The 13,485-nt window shown below is 40.8% G+C and overlaps 1 protein-coding gene across 8 annotated transcripts in view; it reads right to left on the bottom strand.

Moving 5' to 3' along the window:
- NCOA6 (nuclear receptor coactivator 6) overlaps nt 1-13,485 on the bottom strand; it is a 110,002-nt gene that overhangs the window by 2,797 nt on the left and 93,720 nt on the right. For 7 of the 8 annotated variants that reach the window (XM_060120325.1, XM_060120330.1, XM_060120331.1 and 4 more), the window contains 2 exons: nt 10,842-10,878; nt 6,347-6,495 (listed from right to left, as the gene is read on the bottom strand). In XM_060120325.1, the coding sequence (XP_059976308.1) occupies nt 6,347-6,495; nt 10,842-10,878 (186 nt within the window). The remainder of the gene's footprint in view (nt 1-6,346; nt 6,496-10,841; nt 10,879-13,485) is intronic. The other variant, XM_060120329.1, reaches the window with a different exon arrangement.

Genomic DNA, 13,485 nt, shown 5'->3' with positions numbered 1-13,485 from the left:
GTTTCTAAATGATGCTACAAGAGTGTAGTTTCAGGTAGTTACTGTTTAGGGTTTTCTCCCATAAGATGTATCTAATTATGCTTATTCTACAATAATAACACTTACGTTTTAAGTATATCTGTATACTCTGTGTTTTTTTAGGTTGTTGCTTCTCAAGTCACTAGCTGTGGATAGGATAGAGCTATCACCCCACTATGCTGTCAGAGGCATCTTAGGGCACCCCAGGGACACCCACAGCTGCTGCTGATTACAGGTTGCTCTGAACTTCCCTCTTATTAGCATATTTTCCCAGGTTTCAAACTTGTACGTTGAACTTCATGTTTTTAACTACTGATCCTTTCTCCCAGGTGAAAATATAACATAAAACTACTATAAACAGAAGACTAAAGAATATCAAGGGAAACTAGAAAAATCATTTCTGTGTTAATGGGGAACTCATCATATCAGGAAGCAGAACTACTCATTTGCCTATTTATAAACAACACATCTGATCAAGTGCAATTTTAAAAAGAAGTTCACTGATTTGTGGGAGCCAATTTTTGTGTAATTAAAAGTGGTAGGGCAGTGGGGGTCAGTGGGGGGAACCAAACCAACCAAAAACAAAACAACAGATTAGAGAGTGACCTATCAACCAAGTGGGCCTCCCTGGACTTGCCCAGAAATCATCTATCCCAACTGCTCCAATCTGGTAGTCTAGTAGGCCTTGGCTAGCATGACATAAGCAAACTCCGTTCTCAGAGCAGAAGAATGATTAATGTTACTGGTTCTCAACAATACAAAAAGTACCAATACTTCTCATTATAAACTGCTCATAATATTTCTCAGCTTTCTCATGAAAAAACGCAGACTGTTTCTGATTTTGTTTGTGCATAAATGACCAAAATCTTATGAGTACGAAAAGGCAAAACCCTCATTTCCCTTCAAAACTTTAAGTACTGAAGCTGCAGGAAGATGTTTCAGGTACCCAGCACTATATATGTCTACAAGTTCGAGACACATACATTTCATTTATTTATCTATTTATTTATTTATTTATTGGCTGCATTGGGTCTTCATTGCTGCAAGTGGGCTTTCTCTAGTTGTGGTGAGCGGGGGCTACTCTTTGTTGCAGTGCACGGGCTTCTCATTGCGGTGGCTTCTCTTGTTGTGGAGCATGGGCTCTAGGCATGTGGGCTTCAGTAGTTGCGGCGCGTGGGCTCAGTAGTTGCGGCACGCGGGCTCAGTAGTTGTAGCGCATGGGCTCTAGGGCACGTGGGCTTCAGTAGTTGTGGCTCGCAGGCTCTAGAGCGCAGGCTCAGTAGTTGTGGTGCACGGGCTTAGTTGCTCTGCAGTATGTGGGATCTTCCTGGACCAGGGATCAAATCATGAGCCCTGCATTGGCAGGCAGATTCTTAACCACTGCGCCACCAGGGAAGTCCTGAGACACATAGATTTTAGAAGCCAGCTTGATATTTTATGACACTCCCTGGGTATGGGTTCAAATACAATCACAGGAAATTATTTTATGACTTTGGTTCATTTTTGGATACAACATAGAAGGCCAAATAATATGCATATTAATTCTTTAATTTGGATCCAAGAGCTCTAACACTTAAAAATCAAGAGCTACAGCATTCATTTCTGATTTAAAAAGTAACTTACCCTAGAACAGTTAAAGACTGATAGACTGAGGGCTTGAGGCTGATGTGGAGATCTAGATATGACTGTGATTCCTGGGGTCTGGCCAGAACCCTGACATCCTCTAGGAGACACTGACCCAGAATCCCTCCATGTAATATCACAAAGCCTGAGAGTCATTACGGCCTCTTCTAAGCCAGTTGCTAAGTCTCAAAGCATGGATGGGGCAGGCATTCCAACATGACTACCATCACCTTGGGACAATGTCCAGTTTAAGTGTACGGCCTATACACGCCACCCCGCTTCTAAAACAGGTTCCAGCTTTCCATCTTTTCTTGGCTGGCAGTTATCTACAGAGTGGCTCTAATTTGGGCATCTCTTAACTGTCCTAGCTGCTAGATTAATTCTTTCTGGTGCACTGTAAATGACACCTTTAGTATCCTGAGGCTCTGGGCTCAAGTCAGATTCTCCAAAAGCTGGTGTATGACATCTCTAAAGGTCAGCACTTTTTCCCCTGCTTTAAAGATAACTACATACCATAATCTAAAGCCTAGAAGACCCTGATCCTTTAGGAAAAAGAATACATAGAATTGAGGGGAAGCAGATTTTCTCATAGAACTCCAGGAATCTTCCATTTTATGCTTCCTTCCAAACAGGTTTTTGCCTAGGAGATGATTCCCAGGGAGGGAGAAGAAAGTTGTTGGTTCCACTTCTACATCCAAAGTGGGGATACCTAAAGAGGACCCTGGCTGTGGTGTACATGGTATGTCTGGAGAGGAAAGAAGGCCCTTCCCATCCTCTCCCCTCTCTGGCAGGCTGAGGTAAGGTGACTTCTACATCTCTTCTTTACCTGTGCATGATCTGCAGACCTGTGGCTTCCTCCCAGGAGCTCTTGTGACGCATTATGAAATTCCTACCCAGAAACGTGACCTATCAACCTGAGTTCTCAGGTCAGTAACTGGTGTGGGTGCACCACAACCTGCCCTGGTCTTCAGGCTGGTATCCTAATGGTACGTGACTGTTTTGTAGCAGCCCGGCTGATATCAGGCACTTGGCCAGGATGCCAGCTCTTGCCTAACCTAAGCTACTCAAGCTCAGCGCATTTCCTGAGAGAATGATACCCTCCCTCAGATCTGGGCCTTTGCACATGCTATACCTTTTGCCTGGATAATGCTTCCTCATTCTTCAGGTCTCAGCCTAAACATCATTTTCTCCAGAAAGCCTTCACTGACTTGACAGGGGAACAAAGCATCCCAGCTATTGAGTTGGCCAAAAAGTTCCTTCGGTTTTTAAGTAAAAATAAAAGACACATTTTTCATTTTCACGAAGAACTTTATTGAACAACGTATTCACCGTTTTGTTCCACTAACTTCTGCCATTTTTCAGGCAACTTCATAATTCCACCTTCTCAAAACTTTTTATCTTTTTGAGCAAAGAACTGTTGTTCCAGGTGCCTTTTACAGTATTCCAGGGAATTGAAATTTTTTTCCATTAAGAGAATATTGTAAAGACAGAAATAAATGGAAATCCGAAGGTGCAATATATGGTGAATATGGTGGATGAAACAGAACTTCCCAGCCAAGCTGTAACAGTTTTTGCCTGGTCGTCAAAGAAACATGAGGTCTTGCGTTATCCTGATGGAAGACTATGCGTTTTCTTTTTTTTTCTTTTTTTTTTTTTTTGCGGTACGCGGGCCTCTCACTGTTGTGGCCTCTCCCGTTGCGGAGCACAGGCTCCGGACGCGCAGGCTCAGCGGCCATGGCTCACGGGCCCAGCCGCTCTGCGGCATGTGGGATCTTCCCAGACCGGGGCACGAACCCGTGTCCCCTGCATCGGCAGGCAGACTCTCAACCACTGCGCCACCAGGGAAGCCCGACTATGCGTTTTCTGTTGACTAATTCCGAAAGCTTTTCATCAAGTGCTGCTTTCAGTTGGTCTAATTGGGAGCAGTACCTGTTGGAATTAATCGTTTGGTTTTCTGGAAGGAGCTCTTAATAGAGGACTCCCTTCCGACCCCACCATATACACAACATCACCTTCTTTGGATGAAGACCGGCCTCTGGTGTGGTCGGTGGTGGTTCATTTCGCTTGCCCCACAGTCTCTTCCATTCCACATTATTGAACAGTATCCACTTTTCATTGTCCATCACAATTTGTTTTAAAAAACAAATCAGTAGATCAGTAGAGAATCGCATGCGGAAATATGGTCAAGAAGGTTTTTTTTTGGTTAGCTTATTGTGGAACCCAAAAATCAAAGTGATGAACATAACCAAGCTGCTGCAAATGATTTTCAACGCGTGATTTGTATATTTTGAGTACGTTGGCTATCTCCTGCGTGGTATAACATTGATTGTTCTCAATTAATGTTTCGATTTGATCGCTATCAACTTCAACTGGTCTACCTGATCGTGGAGCATCATCCATCGAGAAATCTCCAGCATGTAACTTCGCAAACCACTTTTGACACATTTGATCAGTCACAGCATCTTCTCCATACACTGCATGAATCTTTTTTTGCGTTTCAGTTGCGTTTTTACCTTTCTTGAAATAATAAAGCATAATATGCCGAAAATGTTGCGTTTTTTATTCCATCTTCAATATTAAAATGGCTACACAAAAATTCACCAATTTTGGTTAAGTGTTTTTTTTTTTGCGGTACGTGGGCCTCTCACTGTTGTGGCCTCTCCCGTTGCGGAGCACAGGCTCCAGACGCGCAGGCTCAGCGGCCATGGCTCACGGGCCCAGCTGCTCCGCGGCATGTGGGATCTTCCCGGACCGGGGCATGAACCTGTGTCCCCTGCATCGGCAGGCGGACTCTCAACCACTGCGCCACCAGGGAAGCCCTTGGTAAGTTTTTTTTTTTAAATGCACGCTGATATGACAGCTGTCACAATAAAATCTAACAAAATTGTTTCAAATGAAGTTAAAGACAACTAAATGCTCCTAGAGCCATTTTAAAGACAAAACTGAACAAACTTTTTGGCCAACCCAATATATGCCCCTATAGTACCATATAACTCTGCTATCATAAATGCGTATAATATTAAAGTCTTTCTGGCTAGCATATAATCGATGTGAGGAAGACAGAGACTCCATATGTTTTTTCACTATTATATACCTAGAGCCTGGCATGTAGTAAGTACTTAAATATATAGTTGATAGATAGTTGTTAATCTAATAATTACTGATTGTACACCTCTTGTATTAGGCACCACAGTAGGTACCAGGGATACAGTGGTGAGCAAAACCAGACATCTCCTGCCCTAACAGAGTATGTATATTAATTACCTACCACATAAATAGACCTAAATTTACAACTGTGGTGTTATGAAGGAGAAGAACATGGTGCTATGATTCCTCATAGCAGTGACAACTGAGCTAAGATAAGTAGGAAGAGTGGGAAGTTAATGAGAAGAAGAGAGGGAAGGTAGACGAATACTCCCTACAATAGGTGTCACATATACCCAGGCTTGTGATGAGAGGATGGCATGTGATGAGAGGATGTTGCTAAGGGAAGTCAAATGAGGCTGGGAGAGGTTGACAGGGGATAAACCAGATAGAACCTTGTGGTCTATGTTGACGCTTTTAGACTTTAATCCTAATTATAATGGTAAACCATTGAAGGGTTTTAAGCTAGGGTAGCAGTGAAGATGGGGAAAAGTGGATGAATTTGAATCATCTGAGATAAAACCAGCAGCTTTTTGTGATGGATGTGAAGGTGAAGGAGAGAGGTGTCAAGGAGGACATGCCTAATGGACAGATAGATGGTAGTACGGGAACCATGGCAAAGGACCTGACATCAGGGGTGAAAAATCAAAGGTCTGTTTTTAGACATGGTGAGTTTGCAGTCCTGTTAAGGATGTATGTACAGTTGTCTAAGATCTCTAGAGGTCTGCACTAGAAAACAAATTTATGAGTCATCTGTGAAAGGTTATAACTAAAGAAGGGAGGCATGAATGAGATTTGTTAGGGAGAAAATAGAAGTTAAAGAGAAAAGGTGACTCAGGATAAAAGTTTGAGTAGACCAATATCTAATGTATGTGTACAGAGTCTGAGAAGGAACAGCCAGAGAAGCAGACAGAAAACTATTGAGAGTTCTGGGTCAGAGAAGCCAAGGGCAGAGCTCATCCAAAAAAGAGACAGCAGTCAATAGAGAAGAGAAAACTGGTTGTGTAAGATTCTCTGTAAGGTCAGAGAAGATGGGATCAAAGGCACAAGTGAAGGAACTGGCCTTGGACTTAAGGAGCGACAGTTGCTCTATTATAGTATGAGCAAAAGAGGACACTGGTAGATTTATGTCCTGGTAGTGAGAGTTGAGGGAGTTCTGTTTTCTCTTTGAAGAGGTGAGAGTCTCTGCTGAAAGAGAGGACATAAAATAGGAGCCAGAGGTTTAAAAAGAGTAGAGAGTAGGAAAAAGAGTTGACCACAAAAACACAGAAAGATGGTGGGGCCATACTGAGGACCTGTCTGAAGTGGTGATCATGAATCAACCTGCCCTGTTATGTTCTTGCTGCTCTTGTACACAAGTACACACACACACACACAGGGAGAAAACACATAGTTAAATGAACTAACAAATAAAGGAAGGACCAAACAAGCAGGAGACGTCAAAGTAACTTGAAAATTTGAGGAATAGAGGCAAAGACGAAGGGAAAAGTCCTCTGCTGCTGTGATAAGAACCCTATTCTTCTATTTGACTCAGAAATAGCCTCTGCAGCCCACAGCTAACCTTTAGTAGAGCTGGAGGCTGAAGCAGGCCGAGAGGATCGCTTACGATGTCCATTTTCCACACTTTCAGAAGCCACAGCTGGCTCTTCAGTTCGGGAGTTTCTTCGGCTTGGAGTTTTGGATTTCTCAGATATCTCTTTGGGCTCACTGCTGACAGAGAGAAGCACAAAGTCCAAGGAGGTGAGGGAATCAGGTCACACAAAAAATAAAGATAACAGTTTCATTCACAACGCAGGAGATTAAGAACTACATAATCATTCTGGAGAGACAATGTTCCACTCTGGGACAGTAAGCACAATTATGCTCTAATATTACTGACAATTTAAAAGTGAGTCCAGCTTGTTACATTAGTAAAAATAAAATATTTAAGTATAATGCTGGTGAGATTGTGGAAAAACAGGTAAAACACATTAAGAACTTGGAACAAAAATCATCAAACTTCCTCACCCATTTTCCTAAGATAAGAATATTTCCCTTCAAAAATTAACAGTACCTAAAAATCTAGGAAATTAACAACATACACTGGCATTTACTATGAGCCTAGTAGAGTTAGATAATGGCATATTACAAGTCACATTATAGAATATACACGAGAATATATTCACAATACACTGCTGGGTTTACTACTGATTGCTCCTACCTCAATCCCCTTTTTTTAGTATGTGAAGATTAAAAAAATGGTAATATCCAGTATTATTGAGGGTACAGGGACAAAAACTCCTAATGGAGTATTAACTGTGCAACCCAATGATTCTCCGTAGGGGGCAATTTTGCCTCCTAGGAACATTCAACAATGTCTGGAGACATTTTTGATTGTCATGACTGGGAGGATATGCTACTGGCACCTTTTGGGTAGAGGCCAGGGATGACACTAAACATCCTATAATGCATAAAACGGCTCCCTGCCCCACACCCCACACAGAATTATCTCACCCAAACAGTCAATAATGCTGAGGCTGAGACACCCTGGTGTAATCCTCTGACTCAGCAATTCCATTTCTAGGTGCCTAAGGAAACAAATCTTTTTACAGAGCTAATTACACACAAGGATGCCAAAGCATTTTATTCATATTAATGAAGACAGAAGAGCTAAATGCTTAACAGTGATAGTACATTAGTTAACTAAACCATGGGACATCCAAATGGAGTCATGAAAAAAATCATGCTGTAGAAGGTTATTTAATGATAAAAACTGTTCAAAATATATTATTGTGGAGAAAAAAACAGCTACCAACATTATGAATAGTATATTCTCATTTTCATTATAATATATATTGAGTATATATGTAACCACATATGAATGAATGGGTGTGAGATATATATATGTGTATATATATGTGTATATAATACTATATATCTAATACATAGTGTTAGATCTATAGATAAACATTATAGTATATATATAAAACACTGGAGTGTTTTAACTCTATTTCTATCTGTATATACTCCGTGAAGAGGACTAGAAGAACAACTAAAATATACACAGTGAATACTGAGTTGTAGGAATATTGACTAACTGGTAATTTTCTTCTTTGTAATTCTCTGATCTGTATTTCAAGTTACCCTCAGTAAACTTTTACTACTTTCATGGTTCAAAAAACTCATGTTAAAATCATTAAAAAAAAAGTTGATTAAATTTACTTGTAAGACATGGAATGGAAACAAAAGTAATGCAACAAAAACAAAACAAAAACCTGGTCACAGGGATGCCTCTTCTGGGAAGTCTTCCATGACCTCACTCCCCAGGTGGAGCTGCCTCTTTTGTCTTTTGGGTTCACAGTCTGTGTCTGGCATTCTAGAGCACCCATCAGGCTGTACAGCATGTTTTTAGTGTCTTGTGTCTTCCGATACATTGTAAGCTTCTTAACCATGGCCTGATTGTCAACTATCCCTACCCCTCCATCGTTTACTCCTGACAGAGGACCCTTTGTTAGTGGCACTATGCCTGGGAATTTGGCCACACTGTTCATTACCCTAGCTTTACATCTAACCACTGTCCCACACAAGCCAAGGCATGTCAAGGAGAGGTGAGACTGGAGCTGGGGTAGAACTGCAAGTCAGGGGGATTTACACATCCTTTTAGAGGTGGTAAGGATGGCTTTCTGGCTAGGAGCCCAGAAAATGTTCAAAGCCTCTGAGGAAGAAGATTCCTAACGGAGGTACCTCTTTCTCCTGGCAAAACAAAAGCCTCAGCAATACTGTCCTAGTGTTTATACATCAAAGATCAGGTAACTTGGGGAACAAACACCAACAAGGTATTTTTGGTCTGATTATCTCTTCTTTCTCTAGCCACACAGTTGGTGTATACTTTGAGATATGCAAATGAATTCAAACGTAAGCCCAATCCAAATAAAACTAGACAGGTAGTAGGAATAGCAATGAATTTGGAGTCAGAAGAACAAGGGTCAAGTCTTACCTATGCATTTATTGGCCACGATATTTAACTTTCTCTATGTTTCAGATTCTTGATCTATAAATCCCCATCTTGTCTGCTGTAATACATTAAGTGTGAGAGCTCTGGAGGCAGAAGGCCTGGGTTTGAATCTCAGCTTCACCATTTACTGCATCTGTGGCTTTGGACAATTTAATTAACCTCTCTGAGCTTTAGGTTCCTTATTTGTAAGACAGAATTTCCTTTCCTAATAGATACTGTGAAAATTAAATGAGATAATACATCTAGGGAGCTTTTAGCCCAACATATGGCACAGAACAGCATTCAAATAAATGTTGGCTATTATAACCACCTCACAGGGTTGATATGATAATTAAATGAGAAAATGACTGTGAAGCGGTTTTACAACCTAAGTTGATGTACAAGTATGATAAATTCTTTAAAATGTTATCTAGTACATTCCTACATTAAAAAAGGAATGACTTTTGTAATACGATAATACTTCTCTCCATGGGGCTAATGAGGTCGAAGCCACAGTTTTATTTCATTTTGTTAGGTTATGTGGGGTAGCACGGTATAAAAGAAAAAGCATGGGTTCTGCACTCAGACCCCATCTGCCATTCTTTCTCTTGAGGATCCAACAGCTATACTTAGAAGGTGTTGCAAGGACTATTATTAATGACAATGATGGCAAGAGCTCCTATATATATATATATATACATATATATATATATATATATATATATATATTTAACATCTTTATTGGAGTGTAATTGCTTTACAATGGTGTGTTAGTTTCTGCTTTATAACAAAATGAATCAGTTATACATATACATATGTTCCCGTATTTCTTCCCTCTTGCGTCTCCCTCCCTCCCACCCTCCCTATCCCACCCCTCTAGGTGGTCACAAAGCACCGAGCTGATCTCCCTGTGCTATGCAGCTGCTTCCCACTAGCCATCTATTTTACATTTGGTAGTGTATATATGTCCATGCCACTCTCTCACTTTGTCACAGCTTACCCTTCCCCCTCTCCATATCCTCAAGTCTCTTCTCTAGTAGGTCTGTGTCTTTATTCCCGTCTTACCCCTAGGTTCTTCATGACCTTTTTTTCCCCTTAGATTCCATATATATGTGTTAGCATACGGTATTTGTTTTTCTCTTTCTGACTTACTTCACTCTGTATGACAGACTCTAGGTCCATCCACCTCACTACAAATAACTCAATTTCGTTTCTTTTTATGGCTGAGTAATATTCCATTGTATATAAGTGCCACATCTTCTTTATCCATTCATCCAATGATGGACACTTAGGTTGCTTCCATCTCCTGGCTATTGTAAATAGAGCTGCAATGAACATTTTGGTACATGACTCCTTTTGAATTATGGTTTTCTCAGGGTATATGCCCAGTAGTGGGACTGACAAAGGATTAATCTCCAAAATTTACAAGCAGCTCGTGCACCTCAATAACAAAAAAACAAACCACCCAATCCAAAAATGGGCAGAAGACCTAAACAGACATTTCTCCAAAGAAGATATACAGATTGCCAACAAACACATGAAAGAATGCTCAACATCATTAATCATTAGAGAAATGCAAATCAAAATTACAGTGAGATATCACCTCACACCGGTCAGAATGGCCATCATCATAAAATCTAGAAACAATAAATGCTGGAGAGGGTGTGGAGAAAACGGAACCCTCTTGCACTGCTGGTGGGAATGTAAATTGACACAGCCACTATGGAGAACGGTATGGAGGTTCCTTAAAAAACTACGAATAGAACTACCATACGACCCAACAGCTCCTATATATTGAATGCTTACTATTTACTCACTCTGCTGAGTGCTGAAAATGTTATGTCATCCAATTTTCAAAACAACCACAAAAGGCAGAAACTTAGCCACCAAGTTTTGTTAAAAGAAATGTTACCTCTGAGGGGTTGGTACTCATGACAGCTCCCTACTTCAGCAGGAAAAAAACTGGTACAAAGAGTGAAGGAAAAGGACAAGGTGAGGAAAGGTTTAAAGGTTGAGAAAGATGATACCTTTCAAAGAGGCTTATGCCATATTCATGCTAAGTCTGCAGAAGTGATCATCTTACCTTTGTCCAGAGACTATGGCAGCATTTGCCTCGAGTTCTGTTAAAAATACAAAGGACAGAAATGAGATGTAGGAGCTTCTGGTGTATATGTCCACAGGGAGAAGCTAGGTGTCTATGAGAATTCTGAATGCCTTGTTTAGGCTAACGGGTCTCCATGCGCAGCAGGATCCTCACCCTATCGTGGTATAGAGACAGAGTTGGCATGGACACAACTCAGTTGTCTGGGGCATAAGATACTTACTCAGTCTATTTTTATTTCTACTCCATACTGTCAAGTAATCCTGTTTGGATCAACGTAACTAAATTACATTGCCTGGTTCATATTTCATCCAGCTATATCTATTTTAGTAAAATAATCCTCTTCCTCTCATGTAGAAGAGACTGTTTTAATTCTTAGAATATCTCTTCCCTCTTGACATATTTTTTTAAACAGTAATCTTCCAATATGTCTTAAATATCTATTAAGGATGCATTCTCCAAAGGAATTCCTGAGTTTTAGAGAGCAGACTGCTTTACTCTGAGATATCACCTATACACCCCATTATGTTCCTCTCTTCCTCAACCTCTCAGCAATGTCCTCTAAAAAAGGAAAATCTCTGTCATTTGTCTAGCAGGGTTTTGCTTAAATGAGCATCCTATGGGTTTACCAGGCACTTCTTTATAAGCACCAGCAGGAAAACATCTTTTTCCTCCATTATATGCCTTTAGGTAGTTCCATCTTTTCCAAAAGACCATTGCTGATGCATCAGATAACAGTCACCTCTCTTGCCTCTGGTCTCCCACAGTCCTTTCCCTGTCCCCCATTTCAGGGAATTCAACACCTGAAACTCAGTGTACATGTCTAACCTACCCTACTTATTACACAGTAACCTCCTTGATGGCAGCAGAGTCAGAGTGACTGGGTTATTTTGACCTCACTGCTTATTAGCCATGTGACCTTGGGCAAATGGCTTGACCTCTCTGTGCTCAATGTCTCATCTGAAAAATGGCAATAACCACTTTACCCACCTCAAAGTTAAAAAGATTAAATAACACATATAAAAAACTTAGTACAGCAGCACTTAGTAATAACTCAGTATTAGCTATTATTAGTATTGCTCTGATGCTCATGTTGATGCAGGCTTCACGTAAAGAGGCTGTCCTACTCTGCCTTCAGTGAAAGATGCTGGCAGAGGAGAATCCATGCTTCTCATTTGTTATTTAGCTCCCCATATCTAACTCATAAAATCTGGAACCCCCTCCACAAGAAACAGATACCAACTCACTGAGTCTCTGCTGGAGCAAAGAAACTCGGGAAATGTGTGCTCAAAACTAAAAATGGGGCTTCCCTGGTGGCGCAGTGGTTGAGAGTCCGCCTGCCGATGCAGGGGACACGGGTTCGTGCCCCAGTCTGGGAAGATCCCACATGCCGTGGAGCGGCTGGGTCCGTGAGCCATGGCCATTGAGCCTGTGCGTCCCTAGCCTGTGCTCTGCAACGGGAGAGGCCACAGCAGTGAGAGGCCTGCGTACCGGGAAAAAAAAAAAAAAAAAAAAAAAAAACTAAAAATGGCTCAAGTCAAAAGAGGTTTACTACAAAAAATTTTGGTTAGTTTGCTCTTTTGAAACAAAATTCAATGCTTTTGACAATTTTAACACTATAACAGCTAATTCATATAAGTGGAAATCAAAGGGGTTTTGGTGAAGGCAATTATTGGCGTAGGCAGTATTCTAAGGAGATTCATTTGAGCCAAACTTTTAAAAGGAACAAGATTCTTCAGCAAATTACTCTGAGAAGGAGGACATATGATATGATAAAGTCCATATTCTGGAGAAAAGAGTTGGGGCAGGAGATGGAATTCCCTTCCCCTTTCTAGTTGCTCCTTTTCTCATTAAAAATGAGTTTTTACTATCTAATTCCTTCTCTGAAGAATCTGTTCCATTTCTACCCTTCTCAGGTATCATGTGGGTAGTTGGTAGCAAACAAATCTGGGTGGCTAAAATGTTTTTTGCTCATCCATTTTTTCAGAGGCCTGGTTTTACCCAAAGAATGTACAATAGAAAGTCCTATCCATCATATAGGACATGGCACCCTGAAGCAGGTTTTTAAAATAATCACAACTTTTACCTTACTTTTTAAACAAATATTTTAAATTTTATTTTTAATTTTTTTTGGCCGCCCCGTGCAGCTTGTGGGATTTTAGTTCCCCAACCAGGTACTGAACCTGGGCCCTCGGCAGTGAGAGCACAGAGTCCTGACCACTGGACTGCCAGGGAATTCCCAACTTCTACCTTACTTTTACTGACTTAGACTCAAAATTAAACTTTTTTTTTTTTTAAATTTTGTCAAGTGTGTGAACTGTATTGTCAGAGAGACTCTAACCTCCTTGTGGAAAGCAGTCATACTTCTTTTTTTGTGGGGGGTATCCCCCAATAACCTACAATGACAAAGAGCCAGGTAAGACTAAACTGTAACAAATCTATAATCTTTATCTGCTTTGGCAGTCTACTCTTGATGGCTGTTATTGCCATCAAGATCCTCATGCATTCAGAGCTGACCCAGCATTTCACAGTAGTTATTTGTCAGATTACCATGGGCTCCACCTTCCAGAAACACCATCCCTAGTGCTATTTACAATATCTTGGTCATGGGAAGAAACTTAATGCC

The sequence above is a fragment of the Mesoplodon densirostris genome, chromosome 16 (genome assembly GCF_025265405.1).
Source record: "Mesoplodon densirostris isolate mMesDen1 chromosome 16, mMesDen1 primary haplotype, whole genome shotgun sequence".
Taxonomy (NCBI): domain Eukaryota; kingdom Metazoa; phylum Chordata; class Mammalia; order Artiodactyla; family Ziphiidae; genus Mesoplodon; species Mesoplodon densirostris.
Note: the sequence above shows the minus strand (reverse complement) of the source record. Positions and strands in the feature narration are given on the sequence as shown.